General features: G+C 32.9%; 1 protein-coding gene across 3 annotated transcripts in view; it reads right to left on the bottom strand.

Moving 5' to 3' along the window:
• The window catches only part of Rel (nuclear factor NF-kappa-B family member relish), a 78,998-nt gene that overhangs the window by 57,549 nt on the left and 964 nt on the right, over positions 1 to 20,485 (bottom strand). The window contains exons 1-4 of one of the 3 annotated variants that reach the window (XM_072535365.1): positions 20,266 to 20,418; positions 14,646 to 14,849; positions 5,325 to 5,655; positions 1,334 to 1,475 (exon numbers count right to left, since the gene is read on the bottom strand). In XM_072535365.1, coding sequence (XP_072391466.1) covers positions 1,334 to 1,475; positions 5,325 to 5,655; positions 14,646 to 14,847 — 675 coding nt within the window. In that variant the 5' untranslated portion in view covers positions 14,848 to 14,849; positions 20,266 to 20,418. Of the gene's footprint in view, positions 1 to 1,333; positions 1,476 to 5,324; positions 5,656 to 14,645; positions 14,850 to 20,151; positions 20,419 to 20,485 lie in introns of those variants that run through there. The other 2 variants (XM_072535363.1, XM_072535364.1) reach the window with 2 other exon arrangements.

Below are 20,485 nucleotides of genomic sequence, written 5' to 3'. Positions count from 1 at the left end.
TATAATAGGAACAAAGCAAGGGATACATTTCCCAGTAAGTCTATACAAGGATGTCACAATTTTCCAGACGGAAATAACGACAATACATCACTGCGTGGAAGAAATAGAAAGGCAGAAAAGAACGCACTGTTCAATTGCCATCTTCTCAGATAGTCGAGCTGCGTTTAAGGCACTCAATTCTGCAGAGGTCAATTCTAGTCTAGAATAGGATTGAGTGGATGCCCTAAATAAACTAGGAGACCGTAGTAAGGTTACGGTAGCCGGGGTACCAGCGTACGAGGGTCATAAGGGCAACCAAAAATTAAATGAAATGGCCAAACCAGGCTATTCATTCGACCGGAACCCTTCTGCGGCGTTGCAAAGGCAGTAACAAGACAAGCTACAAGAACGTAGAACAAGAACAAGAAAAATTTTAAACAAAACAGAATAGTATTGGAAAATCGTCGAGTGACACAAACGAGAAGCCCTAGGTATGTAATTGGGCAGTGGAAGCAATATTTTGATTGAAGTACTGGGTTTCATAAAGCTGTGTTCACGATGGGTACCGCATTCGCTAACAATGGAACAAAAACAAATTCGAATGCGACTTTCTCAGTAACATTTAGAGCGGTTTCGAAAGGATAAAGTGGAGTTTTTGCATCTATTCATCACTAGGGATGAGACTTGAGTCTATTACCATGATCCTGAATCAAAACAAGAGGCTAAAGAGTGATGTGAACCTGGTTCTTCGGCTCCGAACGAATTTGTGTCCAGAAATTGGCAACAGGTTTTTGGGATGTGAAGTGAATATTGTTTGTGGATTACTTGCAAAACTTATACAACAATAAATTCTGGATATTATTAATCTATCAGACCAGCTGAAGAAAAAAAAAATTCAGAAAAAAGACTCGGTTTGCAAAAGAAAAAAATCCTTTCATCATAAAATCCATGAATTAAAGTTCGAATTGTTGGAACATCCACCGTATTCACCAAATTTGGCCCCTAGCCACTTCTGTTTCAATACCTAACAATTTATGCGTTGAAATCGTTTTTCATCAAATTATGAGGTCATAACAGCGTATTTTAGAGCCCTTCCAGATCCCCAATTCCGGGATGGATCTCATAAATTGAAATCTCGTTGGAACAACTGTATTGATGTTCGGGGACTACACTGAATAATAAAGAACTATTATTTGTCGGGAACGAAGTTTATAAAACGTATTTTTTTATGCGCATGTTCTCCTCTCTTAAACATTGGTGTCTCTTTTCAAACTAGCTTTGGTCAATCTAAACTTAAGTCTAAAGAATCCTTTTATCAAAAAATTGGTACTAACAATTTTCAGAAAAAACTCACCTCTACTATTTCCTTCTGTGTCAATTCTCTTACCCTGGATTCCGTTCTGGCAATATATTCTTTTTTTAGTTGAATCTTTTTTCTTAACAATTCCGATACCAGATTTCTCTTTGCGGTATGAATAATCCCCATGCCTTGAAATCTAAAAAAAGAAAATGTATAAATACTAAGTTCTCGCGTTTCAAAATTACATAGAAAAATTAATGATAAAACATTTGGAGATGTGAGTTCATGAGTGTTAATAAAATTTTATACGAATAACCCGTATAGGAGAAATTTCGTGATTACTAATTTAGGTGTTAACATTTTGTACACGATCATCAGACCACATAAAATAAATTCACGGACATACAAATGCAACGCAATTCTTATATATTCATTAATTCATATATAGGTCTTTGTCTCATATTATAAATGGCATAAAACATTTTGTATGAATGTATGGCTGATATTATCTCCGAAAACACAGTGGGAAACAATCATCCTATAAGGAAACTTGTGTAAGAAAAACACAAAGCGCAAAGAAAGTGGCACCAATCGAAGGATCTACAAGATGAAAATTTTTCAAAACAGAAAAACAGAAATTAAAAAGAAAAAATCAGATCTCATAAATCTAAGCCCGGGCGAAGAAACTGGTCATTATAAAAAGAACAAAAAATTTAAAAAACGAAGAACATTGATTCCACCAATAAAACAAGAAAATGGGACATGGGCAAGAGGTGATAAAAAAAAGTATCCAACGTATGTTTCAAATTTTTTTATTGCTAATGTAAAGTAATTTAATGGAGCCGCTTTTAATTCGTGGAAATTTCGATGGGAAAGAACATTTTAACGACATGGTGTTACTTAGTTAAAAATGATTCGACTGCAAAGGATATTATTGTTTAGTTAGTTGGAGATAACGTTTTGGGAATAATTAAAACCTGATGGGAAACTTCGACGGGAATGATGGATGCTCTTAAAGCTGTTTACGAAAAGACAGGACTTCAATCTCGGGTACAAATCCAGAAAAGGTTGCGCAACGTAGTACTTAAAGAAGCAGCAACTTGGGTGAGTTTTTGGTGGATTTTGATAAAACCTTAAGAGAATTAAATGATGTAGGAGGTAATATCGATGATAGTGAAAATATCACCACACTTATATCTGCAATGCCTGATAAAATTTAGTTCAGTATCAACATCCATTCATATTCTATTTCGTTCTGATCGGCAGAAGATGATTTGTTTAAAAACAAAGGAAGTTACTAGTGTACCTGTTCCTTCGCATGCCTTTGTTGGCCATGATAAATATAAAGGTAAGGACAAACATACTTTTAAAGTTCGTTGATATTGAGCATATTCACTAGGAAAAATATAAAGGTAAGGACAAACATACTTTTAAAGTTCGTTGTTTGTTAAAATTGAGCATATTCACTCGAAATGTCCAAAAGGATTGTCTAAAAATCATGAAACTGCTAATATTAGTAATGTTGAAAGCAAAGAAATCGCATTTCTTGGTGGTCACACAAAACAGGAAGTTGAAGTCAGCTGTGATTTAAATGTAATGAATAGTGTATATCTGGTTGTACAAATTAGCTGTTTATGTCAAAATATATTCAATTTTTGACTAATTGCAAAGCAGTGGATAGACAAACAAATTTAGCAAAATTTCAATATAGTTTCTCAACTATATCTAAAGAAGGACTTTCAGTTACTTTGAATCATGTTTTTGTTTGTGACAATCTTTCTTACAACTTTCAACAATTATCGGTAAGACAATTATTACTGGAAAATTGATTGGTAATTTGTTTTTTATAGATTTGCAATTGTATTCAGATGTGGTTAACATTGGACAATGATACACCTGAGTTGTGGCGGATGGGACACTTGTAGATTTCCTGTGAGTTCCGTATGTGAGATATGCTTGAAAGGTAAGCAGACACGTTCTCCATTGTTAATGAGGATACAAGTGATAGGAAAGCTCGACACTTACTTCAATAGATGTGTGTGACAAAATTAGCCATCCTACTCATGATGGTAAAAATTATTATGTTTCATTCATTGATGATTACAGTCATTTTGGAGTGTTATACCTTATTAAAGAAGAGAGTGAAGTGAAAACATAATTTAGGAGTTTTGTAGCCTTAACTGAATCAAAATTCAACATGAAAATAGAGTATTTGAAATGTGATACTGTTAGGGAGAATAGTTCTAAAAGTAGAGATTTTTGTACTGGTAGAAGAATAACTATGTATACAATATTCTATATACAGGAATCCACAGCAAAATGGATTAGCCGAAAAATACAATTGTACTGTAAGATAAATCTAGATATTTAATTTTGTACAGCGGTCTTAAGTCATTTTGGGAAGAAGCTGTATTGGCTGCTGTGAACTTAACAAATCGAACTCCTACAAGTACATTTCCTAACGACTTACACCAGCTAAAGTTATGGTTACAAACCTGATATGAGTAAAATTAAATTATTTGGATGTAATGCTTATGCACATATTTCTGAAGATCGATCTGGGAAGTTTGCTGAGAGATCAAGAAAATGTATTTTTATATTACTGAATCTGTTACAATTGAACCTGAAGTAATACAACCCGATAGTAATTAAGAAAACGAGATACATAGAAGTTCAAGAGATATACATCCATCCATCCGATGGCGCTACAGCCCAAATCGGGCCTGGCCTCCTTCAACAGGCTTCTCCAATCATCTCGATTTACCGCTGTTCTTTTCCATGAACGGGTTCCCAGACAGTTCCTGGCATCCTCATCGACTTCGTCTTCCCATCTCTTTTTAGGTCTTCCAACAGGTATTTTTCCCTGCATTCTTGCATTTAATAATTTTCTGGGGATTCTATTCTCATGCATGCGGACCACGTGCCCTGCCCACCGTAATCTCTGCAGTTTAGTATGTTGTGCTAGAGTTGGTTCGCTATATTGCTCGTATATTTCTCTATTATACCTAATCCGCCAGTTGTTGTTTTCACTTATTGGGCCCAGGATCCTACGTAATATTTTTCTTTCAAACACATCTAATGCATTGGCAGATTTCTGTGTCACCCCCCATGTTTCACAACCATAACTTACTATGGGCCTGATTATTGTTTTATAGACCCGGAGTTTTGTTTTCCGGTGTACGTCTCGCGATTTGAATATGTGGCCCATCGCGAAATAGGCTTTATTTGCCAGCACAATCCTTCTATTTATTTCCGGTTCTTCTTCATTGCTTGCGACCAGATCCATTCCTAGGTATGTGAATCTAGAGATTTCCATATATACATATGCTTTATAATTTTGATGACTATGAAGTGGGTATGATTATGGCTGTATCTACTGGCTGTCTACCTTCTGAATTGCTTAAAACCTATACTGAAGCTGTTTCGATGGGGAATGTGTTTTTAAAGCCACCGTGAGGCCTAAATGTTAAACCTGGTGTAGTATTTACGTTGGTAAAAACTTTGTACGGTTTACGAGAAAGCCCTAAATGTTGGAATACAACTATGGCATTTATGTAATTTAGGATTTAAAATATCTAAGGTTGATCCTTGCTTTTATTTCAATGGAAAAACTTATGTTTTGAAATGGGTAGATGATATTTTTGTTATTTCAATTTCTGAAAATGATGTCAAATTTTTAAATGAAACAGTTAGCTGATATCATGACCAAGGCATTGCCTGTTACTCAATTTGCATTATTGAGAAATTGTTTGAATGTTACTAAAACTGTTTAATTTTTCAGTTTATTAGTTTATTGTAATTTTGTTTACAGTTTGAACTTAATTCATTTGTACTTTTGTAGAATTGGGAGGGGGTGTTAAGTAACATAAAACTTTAGTTGAATTGTCAGTACATAAAAGACATCAGCAGACATTTTGGAAGAATTGCTTACAACCGTAATGGAAAATACTTAATTAGATCCAATACTTTTAGTAACACGATTGTTTTACTAAAGAATGAAGGTTTCAGAATTAGAAACAAATCTAAATGATGACTAACTACTTACACGGCTCTGTATCCATCTTCAGGTCCAACTTCCACATCATGGGGATCATCGAATTCTTCACGCCCTCTTTTCATCATCAATCTGTGAGCATGAGGTAAAAAATCTTTATTATCTGCATTTGATTGATATATTGAACATCTTATAATAACTTTGTCGAGATTGCCACAATTTCTTACTTCTACGGTGGGGTATGTTGGTTTTCTCGATTTGTCTGAATTAATACCGGTAAGACTGCCGTGTGTTCCCGCCATTTCTGATTTATACCGAAATCTAAACCGATCTGTTGGTTGTTCTACAAAGTGCAGAATAGCATTTGCAAGTGTAGACGGCCCTGAAAAAAAAAATAAAACAAATGAATACCTACGCTAAAGTGATAATGTTTTAAATCAATACGTTTTATTTAAGACTATTTATACTATTCAAGGAGTTCCGCAACCGGCATTTAGTAATGGTCAATAGTTATGGTCCGTTCGATGGCCAAACAGTGTTTGGTCTCAAACAGCTCATTTTTATGAGTAGTGTGATGGATTCATGTTTCGGATCCTGTCGTAGGTAGAAAAATAAAAAATGAAACGAAGGAATATAAAATCCAAAATGGATCTGTGACTTCCAAAAATACAATATAGTCGATTCAATAGGCTTGGGAACATTTTGAAAGAATCGTTGTCGATAACATACCATATAAAAATATGTAATATTTTGTGTAAATGTAATACATACTTTAGAATACATAATTCTAGTCATGCCGTTGGGGTTTGTGGTGAAGCTGTTAATTATAGCTTCTACTACAGCCGAAATTTTGAAATGCATGTATCGGACCATTTACAAAAATTGAATTGAACAAATTTACTACAAAATGAATAAGGCAGCATATGAAATTAATTTAAAAGATGTACACAAATATGATGTTCATTTTACCAAAAATCTATTAATAGATGTTCATATACTGCCTCAAAATAAGCAGCTATAACAATTTATTTTGGAGCACTGTGTGGCGGTCCTTTGTGTAATTTAGTTCAGTGAATGAGTATTTATTGTAATTTCATTTTAAATTTTGGTTAACCCTGTAGAAATAAGTGTTCGAATGATACATATGCGTGACGTCAGTTTATGGCAGAAAACGTTAGAAACTAGAAATGCTTATAGGTATTTGCAAACTTTTTATAAGTGTTAAGTTCCAATTTAAAACTTTTTCAATACATTTTTTTTAATTACCTATCATATTATCTTTCAGTGCATTTAATTGTACGCAGCTACACAAAAAGGGGACAGATATATCATTTAATGGGTAAAAAAAAAATTCATAAATTAAACTTGGAAAACCTACCTACCAGAAAATTAGCACCCATTTAGCATCCAAAGTGTTTTATGAAAGTCTTATATAATTTTTATTTTATAATTACGTTAAAAACAGAAGGATAAAGTAAATAAATTGTTTTAGATTTCCTAAAGATTCATCATTGCGAAAAAATTGATTATAGCGATGCGCCATGAAAATTTTAAACCATTAAACAGTTCTAAAATTTGCTCCAAGCATTTCACGGCGGATTCGTTTATTACTAGCGGATAGAGTTCAAAAAACAACTTAAAAAAGATGCTGTACCCAGCATTTTCGATTTTCCAAACCGTTTAATTAAGCAAGTTAAAACTAGAAAATTTTCAGTAAAAAAAAAACTGTCTCAGACAAAACAACAGGCTCTAAAAGTGAAAATATAAATATAACAACGAGTGAATCTACTACCATAAAGACTCCAGTAGAAATTCTAGAGGACACTACCTTAGAAAAAACCTTCATTGAAAAATCGAAGAAATTATCTTGGTGACTTTGTTGAACAAGAATCATCTAACAGAGATCAGGAATATAAAGTGGTAGTAAATAAATTATTTCAAAAGAAAAACAAACAAATCAAAATGTTGCAACAACAAAATAGAAGGCTTGTTAAAAAAGTTAATACCTTAAAATCTTTACTAGAACATATTAAAGAAATAATATAAAAATCTAATAAAGATAATTTATTTTCATTATTGCAATAAAGGTGAGAACTTCAATAATAATGTCAATAGACTTAAAAGTAAGTTAACAAATCTATTTTATTTTGTGGTCAATAAATAGATTTATATACATAATTTTTTCCCCTAAAATGAAACTTCCATCCACAAGTAAAATTTCTATCATTTAATTTTATTTTTCAAAACAAGAAGAGGTAGACTTTCAAAATTAAACATTTATTTTTACAAAATTACTTTAATTCAAAAATATTCATTAATTCCTTTGCTAAATGATTTATCTTCCATATATTTTGCAAAATATTGCAGTTTTATTAAAATCCATCTAAAATTAGGTAATTTTATTAGGGCTTTTCGAAAAATCCAATCTAACGTTAGAGTGCTTGCCATATTTTGACGTCACTTGCACAGAAGGTGTTTGCTTCAACGATTCGGTACAAGGCGTGTCTATAAGTTTTAATGGTCTAAGTTTCAGATGATATGTCCCGTGACCTCGGTCTGTATTTAAAAATCTTCGATACGTCATTACGCCAATAGTGCATGAAATGTCCAACAGATATATAGCAATTGAGGGCCATTCAAAAATTTAAATTGATGTGTTTCAAGATTTTTTTAAAGTCGCCTGTTTCTGAAATGTTGAATTTATTACATAGATTTACATGATACTGTATATAGAACTGGGCAAATCATAATTTGCAGGGTACATAAAACTATATCTTTAGAATGTATATATATATATATATATATATATATATATATATATATATACCGGTATTTAGGCGGTACGCCCTTCCGGTAGGGATCTATGATGGAGGAGTATCACCGAGACGCAAGCCCTTATCTCTTGCCGTACTGCTCCACCATAGGCCGATCAGACACCAGCAGATTCTAGTCTAAGCCGCAGATTCATCTAGAATTTTAAACTGCTGCGTTAGCCTTTTTGTTTTCTGTACACCGAGCTGGGGATCGAACTCACATCCACTGAACCACTGGAGTGAAACGAATGAGAACCGGCCGCCCAGCCCGCTTGGCTATCTGACCGACTTTGCCGACCGGCTTTAGAATGTTATAATGTGACAAATAAAAAAAATTTGGTGACTTTGGTGAAAAAGATTTTTTAAATCTGTTTTGAAAATGATTGCTTATCTTGTGGTGGAAATTAAAATATGCTTAAAATATGCTTTTAGCTGTACTTCTTCATCTTTACATGTGGGTACATATTTTTTTACTTTTCTATAACTGCAATACCAGATGTTTATTGATTTTCACCTTTTTCACAAATGAATCATTGAACTAGTAATTTCTAAAACTAAAAAAAGTACGCAAAAATAAATTGACGTACTCGTAATATTTACCAAATTATTAGATTCTTTATGTAAATCTAAATTAAACTATAATGTTATAGTCAGCACTGGAATATTCCTCTTCCGCAATAATCATTAAATGAGTAACAAATTGTATAAAAACAAATACTATTGCACAACACCAACACAAACTCATTAACAAATAACTAAAAACATATAGGGGAACTACATGTGTTAGTGAATTATTATCAGTGAATGTGTTGTAATGTATACTATTGTGAACTTATTGACTTTCAAATTTATTATATAGGTTTGTAAGTCGGATTAGGATACAAACCACAATACCTTTAATATATTTGTATCATATTTATAATAAAGACATACATAAAAATGTGCGACTATGTTCAGAAAGCGGCTAGAGAAATAAGAGAGTAGAGAAAAAACCGAGGGTATAGTCCGTTCGCTTAGCATGGGAATATTAAGACAGATTCATTGTCGAAAACATACAACACAAAAATTTCTCCTCCTCCTCCTAAGTGCTTTAGAGGTTGGCGATCAATATGGCAAATTTCTCTCTGTTCTGGGCTTGATGAATTAATTCATTTTGTCTTGTGTGGGTCCAATCTCTGATGTTTCGTAGCCAAGATTTTTTCTTTCGCCCTATGCCCCTTTTACCTTCAATCTTGCCTTCTAATATTACCTGGAGCTGCTCAAATTCCCTATGGCGCATTATGTGTCCTAGATATGACGTCTTTCTAATTTTGTTAGTATTGACCAGATGAGGGCGTGTGTTCATTGCTCTCAGTACTTCTTCATTGGTAGTTCTGCTGGTCCAGCTTATTCTTAGCATTCGGCGGTACATCCACATTTCAAATGAATTTAATTTCTTCACGTCATACTGTTTTAATGTCCAGGTCTCACAGCCATACAGTAATAGAGACCGCACATAACACTTTAGTGTTCTCAATCTTATTGAGACTGATACCTTGGGGTTACAGAGCATTTTACGCATATTCATGAAACCAGATCTTGCTATTTCAATGCGTGTTCTAATTTCTTTTGAGTGGTCTAGTTGACTATTAAGTTCTCTGCCCAGGTATATGAAGCTTTGGGAACTCTGAAGGGTGATACCATTTATTTGTATGTTAGGTGTAACTTGTTCATTTCTACCTCTCAATATTAATAGCTTTGTTCGCGGAGATGACCCTGACTAGTTTTCTACAAGTTTCGGACCAATTAGGGATTATGTCATGGGCTGGCGCGGTTATTTATTAGTTTACAGGTTTAAATTTTTGTTTCTAACGTCAAAATACACAAACATTTTTAACTTTAACAGATCCTTGAAAAATATTCTACATCGTACTGATCGCATACTTATCTCGATCCATGGAAAGCGACAAACCAACAACGAACACACGACATGTGCGAAATGATTCATTTTATTTATAATTTGGGTACTGATTTATGTTCCTGTTTTTGCTTGTTTAACAAAAATAAAAATATGTACAATCAGTTTACTGTTTTCTCACGTCTCTCTAGGAAGAAACACGTCATTCACACAATGTCGATTTGATGACACAATAAAAATGTTCGCTGCGTGTAGTAAGCGCCGTCCAAACTGAAAGACGAGCTTCCTTTGAAGTCGTGAAATAAACCGCAACAATTTGGTTCGCGACGAGTCACGATGAAACAGTACGCAAGCGGTTTTTTCTGCCGTACACATTTACCGAATATAGCGTTCGCATACCGTTTGGCTCGTATATGTGTACCGACCTTTATGGTTTTCTATTATGTAAACAAGAAAAAGCGAAGTTACGTATATTTTCATAAAATTTACGTTAAATTTTACATTTTAAACGAAATTGTCGAAATGGGTAGGTTAAACATCAAACAAAGTAGTTTAATAATTTCGAAAATTAACCAGTTGCAGTTGGTTAGGATTAAGCAACCACAAACAAAAAAGGACAATTTACGGTGTCTGTAAGCTGACTAAAAATCCGCACTCATCATGAACCAGTTAGAAAAACTCCGCGAACATCAAACTTTTCAGTCAGTCCCGGATTTTTAACACCGAGAACGGTGAAAACGCAACTGCGCATGCAAATCGGTAAGAAACAAATCATTGATTGTTTACGCGAACAAAGCTAAATAATTCAAATAAACTTACTGTTGCAGACTTCTTTCATTGAATAAAAGAAGAACAATCCTGAATAATGAGATATATTGTGTATATTTATTAATTTTCATTAAAAACCTTCTCAATGCGAACAAAACAAAGTACGTGGTAGTTAGTAAGCGCGAAATATTAAATACACATCTTTTGGTAAACCAACAGTCAATTGAAAGAGTAAACAACTACACATATCTTGGTACTAACATAAACAGTCAATAGGACCACTCTACTGAAAGAAAACACGATTTACCATTTAGTACCAAAATCTCTATCATCAGATCCTATGTATTTTCTACATTATTATACGGAGTAGAGACATGAAGCTTCTGAAGCATCTTTAGGAAAGCTTGAGGCCTTTGAGATGTGGTGTTATAGGCGCATCTTACGAATTTCATGGCTAGATCGTGTGACTAATATTGAGGCCCTACGTAGAAGGGACAAGGAATGCTAGATCACTAACACAATCAAAGAGCGCAAATTAGAATATCTTGGCCATATTATGAGAAATGAACGCAGATATGGCTTATTGCAACTCATTCTTCAGGGCAAGGTATTTGAAAAGAGAGGACCAGGGAGAGGAAGAATATCTTGGCTTCAAAACCTAAGGAAGTGGTTCAATACGTCTACAAGCAGACTATTCCGAATAGGTGCAAGTAAAGTTGGGATAGCTACGCTGATCGGCAACATCCGGAACGGACAGGCGCCGTAAGAAGAATAAAAACCTACCATTTGTAAATACTAATCTATAAACTAATATAAAATTTTAAAAATAAACTTTAGCTTTAATTGACGTAGTTTTATTTTGTTAATAAACTACATGGTGACTATTTTGTTGTTTAAATATTACAATAATTATAATATTAATTTCCCATACATATCAGATGATCTCATATATATACTTGATCATTTCTGTGGTTAGAAGATTGTGTCACATAAACATTGTAAGTGAGAAAATACATTATTATTGAAATATTTTCAAGCCACTACCAAGCACTAACAAAACTCACGTAGTACTTGACTATTATTCTATTGTATTCTATTGAACAAGGCAATAAAAATGAATGATTATACTTATGCACTTTTAATCTTAATTTAATGACTTTTAAATAATATTATGTTACTTTTGGAAACTATGCTGCTATTTTTTTCGGCTAGATTTTTGATAGTAAGAACTAATATAACAAAACTGATACTATTTTGCAAGATGTAAGTAATATAAAATGTATATCGTTTTATTCTCGTTCTACTTTTATTCTAATAAAAGTGCTCCCTGCATATACTATGAGACTTTACTGCAACATTAGTCGATAATTACAATATAGTACAGAATATACGAGTATAGTACAGACGTCCTAGTGTTTGCCGGGATAAGCAATCCACCATTTACTGGCCAACGGCTTAGGGCGGATGAGCTAGTAAGTGGAAGGACACTCTGTTGTACTGAGACTAAGAAATTGGTCTCGAAGGCGGAAGAACCAAGAAAGTGGTCAACGGCATCAGAATGCAGAAGGCAACGAGAAACCACTGCATTAAAGGTCCCTGATGACATCTCTAGTATAAATTATAATGGCTAGCACTATTTGCGCAAGAGACATTATTGATTATCGTAATCGGAGACCAAAATCCGGTAGGGAGGACAACCATCAGAACGCAAGGCCTCCTCGGTCCTCAACATGCGAACCCTTGCACAAAAAACCAAAAAAAAATACTCAACCCTCTCAGATAACAATAGCTACCTGGAATGTAAGAAGTATGTATCAGCCTGGAAAACTACATAATGTTATTAAAGACAAAGAGAGGCTAAATATAGTATAAATTTGATATGATCCTGAGGTCTTTGTAGTCAATCTTCTTTGATTTCAGAACAGTCATTAATTGTTCATGTCGTACTTTATCGAATGCTTTATTATAGTCAATAAAACATGCGTATATATCGTGATTGACGTCCAGGCATCTTTGTATCAGTATATTAAGTGAAAAAAAAAGCTTCACGCGTTCCTAAGCCTTTGCGAAAACCAAATTGTGTATCATTAACGTCTATGTCCAGTTTGTGATATATTCGGTTGTGGATGACTTTTAGTAGTAACTTTAGCACATGAGACATCAAGCTAATGGTGCGGTAATCGCCGCAATCGCTGGATGTTGTGTGCTCTATTTCAATTGTTGCCGTTTGGTGCCAATATAGTTCTGAGATAATTCGCAAGTCTTGTTCATCAATTCCAGTTGTTCTCACAATTTCGATCATCTTTTGATGGTTAACGCAGTCAAATGCTTTTCGATAATCAGTAAAACATGCATATACATCTACATTCATGTCTCTGCATCGTCGTGTTAACACATTTAAGGCAAAAAGAGCTTTTCGTGTTCCCAATCCGTTTCGAAATCCTAATTGAGTGTCACTCATCTGAAACTCACACTTCTTGTAAATTCGTGTATGAATGAATCTGAGAAAAGTTTTAAGGACATGAGACATCATGCTTAATACTCGATAGTCATCGCAGTGTGAGGCTGTTTTTATCACACAGCTGATAATCCTCAACATAATGTCATAACCCAGTAACTAAGAATTTCAAAATTATTGGAAATTTTATCTCAAATGTTGCAGTGATTTTAATAAAGCAATAATCTGTTCCGCTATAAAATATTATCATTAAAAAGCACCTAAGTAATTTAGAAAGAATTACTTAAAATTTCCAATCGACATAAAATTTGTCATTGTCAATTATTTCAGTTAAGATTCAAATTTCTGTATGTTTAGAACTTTAAATAAAACATACATAATTACTAGTTTTGTAACAATAGCGAAAAAAAATTATATTAAGTTAACTCGTGCGATAAAACTGGCACAACATCCAACTTTGTTCCTGTGGAATTAAAGTATCATTTAATAGCGCATTTGAAAACTGTAGTGACGTTGGATTGAGTATCTCAGTAACTACAATTACCAGTACCAAACCCAGATAAAAGAGGAGGGTTTGCAGAAGGGCATCTGGCAGTAAAAAAACCTTGCTAAAACCATGTACAGAAGGAATACGGAAAACAGTTTAGGGCAGTGGTTCCCAACCTTTTTTAGCTTAATGCACACTAACTTAAAAACTCGTTCAGCCAAGGCAGACTTGGGTAAATAATCTCTATAATAAGTATAATCATAATTTATTGTTATGTAAATTCTGTTGTCTGTTGTATCGAGTTCACGGTCAACAATGGTGTTGGAAAGCATCAATATTTAGGCTCGATGTTGTATTGCCATCCATGGTACGGTTCCGATGTCGAATCGATGGTAACCATCGATGTTTTTCCAACGATGCTGATCTCTAGATGTGAGTGTCTTCAAACGCTATCGCCACAAGCGGTAATATGTTGAACTAACGCACGTTTGCATACGTTGCATTCTGTTGGTCGAGTTTTAAACTATTGAAACAGCATACAAGCGCAGAACAGAAGTTTTATTCAATGAAAAATAGTCACGGCGAAATACTAGTAAAAAAGACGGTAACATTTCGCGGCACACCTAAAGGGACTTCAGGGCACAGGAGTGTGCCGCGGCACACTGGTTGGGAACCTCTGATTTAGGGGCTAGACCATTCCCCTAAGTAACGCGCAGTTGCGGCCTCGCTTGATCTCTGCGAAAAGAGAGCTTCGACCACTCCTTAGATGATGGAAGGCGTTGTTAAACAAGCTAGTCCTGAGGATTTCAAATCTCAACGTCGTTATATAAATTTCAAGTCAATTTCAGTTTTTAATATTCAAATATTGGTAGTAACAAAATTCAAATTAATAGCTCAATAACTGCCAATTTCAAATAGTTAGGAATAATATATTTTGAATAGTACTTACTTGATGGAGCTTCCATTTTTACCATGACTAAAGAAGGATCAACAATGACACTAGGCTTGTTTGGGAAGAGAATAGGTTGTACAGGAGCATAATCATAATTTTCGTATTCAAATGTGTTAGAATTAGGCGATGCCACTAAATAAGTTGAATGTGGGGAATCTTCAGAACTTGACGGCGGAGTTAACATATTTGGATAAGACATATCTAAAAATAAAGTTAAGATTTGATCATTGAATATTTTTTGTTGTGTATATGTGTGTGTTAAAAATAGGTTCAATACTTACATTCCGAATTTTTTACTGTTCTAGATTTAGCAATAATAATATTAATTTGTTCTATTCTAAATTAAATGAACTGTAAAATATGAATGTATATCACAAAATATGATATGTTGAATTTTTATTTTAATTGATTACCTTAATGTTTATTTGTATATCTATATTGAGCGTCATTAAAAAGAGGCCACCTAGAATTTTATAAGAATTTTTTAATAATTTTAAGTTTATGCAATTCATTTTATTGTAACTAAACTCCCACAATCCAGAAACACGTTGTTTTTCTTAGAATATGGCTGTTCTGGTTTCCAAAAATCTTTCGTTAGTGCACAGTTGTTTAAAGAGTGAACTTGTGCAATTTTTAAATTTAAAACTATGGCTGGGAGATTTGCTAGATCTAGTCAAATTGTTACCTTGATTGATAATGGAATGAATCAAAGAGAAGTGGCCAGACAGCTTGGAGTCAGTCGTTGTATTGTCCAAAAAACATACCGACGATTCGTAAAGACTGGATCTCACGAACGACGACCAGGATCAGGGGCGAGAAGAATCATGACGGCCAGAGAAGACCGTTCTTTACAACGCACTTCTTTGCAAAATCGGTTTTTTTATGTCTAGGTGGGGGGAATTTGGTCTAAATGCTCTTTGCCCAGCAACAGAACCTTTGTTAACAGCAACACATCGACAACACCAACTTGAGTTTTCTAGACACCACGATCAATGGACGATAGAAGATTGGAAACGTTTTCTTTAGTGATGAGTCTAGGATGGTTCTTTATGACTAAGATGGTCGCATCAAAACATACAGAAGATGTGGGGAACGATATGCTGCTTGTGTTCGACCAGCACGTGTTGCTTTTGGAGGAGGCTCGGTATTTTTTTTTAGACAGGCATTTAATTTGAAGGCCGTACTGATCTCGTGTTTATTGATAGAGGAGCGTTGAATGCCTTTTGCGAGGTTTGTAGGCAATAAAAGACAACGCGCGGCCATACGTAGTCAGAATGGTAATGCAATACCTGGAAACTGTCGGTGTGCCAAAAATGAATGGGCTGGCTCAAAGTCCAGATTTGACCTCGATTGAGCATGCTTGGAACCAACTCAAACGGAGAGAAAGAAACAGAATACCTGCTCCAGTAAATCGTGAGCAGCTTAGTTTGTCACTCATGGAAGAATGGGAAGAATTTCCTCAAGACAACATGCATAATTTGATAAATTCAATGCAAAGTCAAATGAGGAGTGTAATGCAAAATAAAGATGGTAACACAGAATATTAAAAATCACGACTTTATTGTAATTTTTACAAAGGAATGGGAAACTTTGTTTTGGTCATTTGTTAAGAAATGATTGAATACTGCTTTAGAACATATTCTTAAACAATACACAAACATCTATGACAATTAATTTCTTTTAAGGCTCGTAAAAATTAAAAAATGCCAAAAATTTTAGGTAGCTTCTTTTTATTGACACGCAGTGTAGATATAAACTATAAAATAAAAAAATATATATTTCCTTAATATAGGTATGAGTATTTATAGTTCACAATTAATATAAAAAATTTTGACTTCCCAGAATCCCAGATCTATCATAATTGTCTTAGTTTAAATACTCATTATGTAGGAGTATACAGTATGGTCCATTTATATTAGAAACACTTCATTGATATTTAAAGTAAGTAACTGTTTTCAAATTACTTTCGAATGTGAAAAATCAGGTTTTTCAGATTTGATACCTTGTCCTCCCATTAGATGTGATATAGGTTGTGGCAAACTATGGACATTGTAGCTTGATAAGAAATGCAGGAAATATTCTGTTTAAACTATCGAATATTAACATTTTGCCATTTGGTTTTAGGTCAAAATATCAAATACATTGATTAGCCCTTTTGCTCTGAATCTCATAATGATGAGAAAATTGCAAACTGACGTTGTAAATTGTGTCACATTATTGTCGGAAAAAATTATTTTAGATATTTAGACTTGAAAGTAAACATAAAAACTATGTATGAATTGTAGAAGAATGTAAAGTTAAAGAGAAAAAAGAAAAATGCTACGAAACCAAAGTTAAAGAGAAAAAAGAAAAATGCTACTAAACCTGCAGGAAAATATTTTCAACTTGTAAATTAAAATTTTGCAAGCCAAAAAAACATATTTGTAAAGTTTGTGTCGCTTTTGATGGTAGTCAAGATGACAAAAAGACTTTAAACCTCGAGCCCATCACAAACACCTCGAAAGAAAAAGATGCAGTGAGAAAAAAAAGAAGATAAAGATAAACAGTCGGCTTTGGAGAATTTAATTTATACCTGCAATATGTTTTGTCAATGCCTAAAGGAGCTATAGGACCTTTTATTACAGAAAGAGAATATGAGAAAACTTGTCATATACAATTTGATTATTTATAATTTAGGAAATGAGAGCATCCATTGTTTTATATTGGATGAATCCAAGGAAAAACAGGGTAGTACCGAAATTGCTACATGTATATATTTAAATACATCATGTCTTACCCCAATATTGAACATGTTCAAACGATGTCCAAAAATTGCAGTGGACAACAGTAAACTTTGCTTTTTCTGCCATTTCTCATTATATTGTTAATTTTCACTCAAATTTAAAAACAATTGACTATCTGTTTTTGTACCTGGTCACTCAGAGCTGGCATGGGATTCTGTTCATTTAAAAATTGAATTTCAGTCAAAAAATTCTCCTGTACACACCCTTGAAGGATGGGTACAAATCATAAAACTTGTATATGGACTACGCCATGCCAGTTTGAAGTGACATTACCTACTTCATGACAACTTCTTAGATTTTAACTAAAGAAAAGTATCATGTGCAATAAAATGAAGGAAAATAAAAAAAAACCAAAATGAAAAAGAAAATAAAGTAAAAGATTGAGGAGCAAACAAGTAATGGAAATACTAATTTTAAATATATAGTGATAGTTATATGGTACCAGTAATGAAAAAATGAGAATAACAAACTTTTTATGAAGACTAGCATTGACAGAAACTTTTTGTCCCAAAGAGGGACAAACTTTTTTTTTCCCAAAGAGGGAAAAAATTACAGATGTGAAGAAAAACATCTAGTACTGCCAGAAATTGTCTTCCAAAACCTGATGCAACTGAAGACAATGTTTAATTCAAAATTTAAAACTTTTAATAATCACAACTGAGTATCTACACGATGTGAAGTTCCAAAATTAATGTGACTATAACTTTTATGATTTTACGTTCCTAGTTAGGTACATTAATTTTCTAACTATCTGCTTTAAATTTCTTTAAATACAATTTTCCTATTTTATCCTACAATTTTTCACTTCAATTTTTAATTAAATGAATAATTTAAAAAAATAACAATTAAATTTTTTCAGTAATGTAGGATTTCATAAATTTGTTCGTAGATTGAACAGAACAGAAACATAATAACAATTGAATTTTGATTTTGTTTGTTTGTTTGAAATTTTAATGATCCTTCTTATCTTTTTCAAGAGATAGGTAAATTTTTTCGATCAATAAATTTTATCAGATCAGATAAGTGTTTTATTTTGTCAATTTTTGAAACTAAATACAGCATCTTCTTTTTAGATAGAATATAAAATCAACAAAAAATTGTAATCTGAATCTTAATGGGATGTCATGTGATAAATAAAATAAGTATTAAATCAAAATAACTGACAAAATCTTTGTATTATGTATCACAAAGAAAGGACATCTAAAAGATTATCTAGAAAAGAAAATTAAACATGAATACTATATTATTACTCTTCAGGATAGGTTATGATGTCACAACTTGGACTGACCAAAACTTGCCCTCTTACTATAGAAGTAAATTTTTTGCACACTGATAAAATACTATTCAAATATAGTATCTGTACTTGCTAACAAGTGGTCATGTGATAAATAAAATAAGTATTAAATCAACTGTACAAAATCTTTCTATTATGTATCACAAAGAAAGGACATTAATATCTAGGAAAGAAAATTGAACATGAATACTATATTATTACTCTTCATGATAGGTTATGATGTCAAAACTTGGACCAACCAAAACTTGTCCTCTTACCATAGAAGGAAATATTTTTGCACACTGATAAAATACTATTCAAAGATAGTATCTGTACTAGATATTTTAAAATTTTTATACTGAGACATCCAATTTTTCAAATTGCAAAATTTAAAACCAATTGTATTTGCTAAACTTTATAAATTACCATGTACACACATAATAAATTGTAGAAATCAAAAATTTTAATTTACAGTGGCAAAATATGCTTATTAAGTTTGTAATAACCTAATATATATATAATTATTGTAATGACACTAGTTGCTTTGTCCCCTTTGGTCAGTTGGGGTTTTCATTTCAGTCAGTAATTATCTTTTATTTATGGGTAGAAAATATTTGAGTTTTATATGGAACTTGAAACTGTACAGTGTATTGTATGCCACTCGGGTCAAAATACATAAACAAACAATCTTAAATGTAAGACTTGAACAGAATGCTTATGCTTAGCACATAATCCCAACTATCTTTAAAAAAATGCATATATCATTATCCATAAAACAATAAAAGCAATATAAACCTATGTAAATGAACTTTGATAGTACCAAAGAATATAGAAGCGTCTATATTCTTTGATAGTACTTTGAAAGTATTCTTCAAAAAAATTAAGACAAACTGAGACATTATATATGATAGAATATATTTTGAAATATAAAAAATTTAGAAGCATGAAAGAGGTCACATTAAGTTAAAAACTCATTTAAACATTTTATATACTGCTAAAAGTAGGAAAGTAAAAAAAAAAGAAATGGTTAGACCTAAAAAATGACAAAAGGATTAGTCCTTGGGAGACTACATTGATGAAATAAAAGTGTAAAATAAGCTAGCATATCTCTACAAAATGTTGGTTTTTCACCAGTAAATAAATTCCTACTATAAATATAACCATAATATTATATGCTATTTACTATTTCCAGTTTAATCTGAAATTCCAGAATTGAGTTAATTTAATATCAAGGTAATCCCTTATTACTAATACTCGTTACTTGGTATCATATGCATGTTTTTTTGTTTGTTTATGTGGGAGATTGTTTTAAATTTTCATAATAAAAACAAAACAAATTTTATACATGTTGATGTAAAAATATTTCAGAAATTTATACCCAATGTGAGCGTTGTGTGTGAGGTGAGACATAAGAATATTTTGGCTAAAAACTACCATCGCTACTTACTGCTTTTTTCAAGGGAAGTATAATCACTAAAATAATTTTCTGTTAACATAATTGACAAGTATAAAAATGCACAATAACAAGTAACACTAACTATATCTTTACTGAACAGCTCACCTCCTCAAACTGATGTTGTAAAAACATTTATCCAAAACACTGATTAGCAAAAATTACCGAGAAATGGGTTATTCCCCAGCTTAGTTTGTGGGCACTTCGTTAGATTTGCGCAGTAAAGGGGGAGAACTAAAAAATCCCCTCAACCAACGCTGAGGTCATAACATGTGTAGAGATGGCAATAAAGGAAATGATAAATACTAGGTTATTTTTATTGGATTCC

This window comes from Diabrotica undecimpunctata, chromosome 6 (assembly GCF_040954645.1).
Source record: "Diabrotica undecimpunctata isolate CICGRU chromosome 6, icDiaUnde3, whole genome shotgun sequence".
In the NCBI taxonomy this organism is placed as follows: Eukaryota; Metazoa; Arthropoda; class Insecta; order Coleoptera; family Chrysomelidae; genus Diabrotica; species Diabrotica undecimpunctata.
Note: the sequence above shows the minus strand (reverse complement) of the source record. Positions and strands in the feature narration are given on the sequence as shown.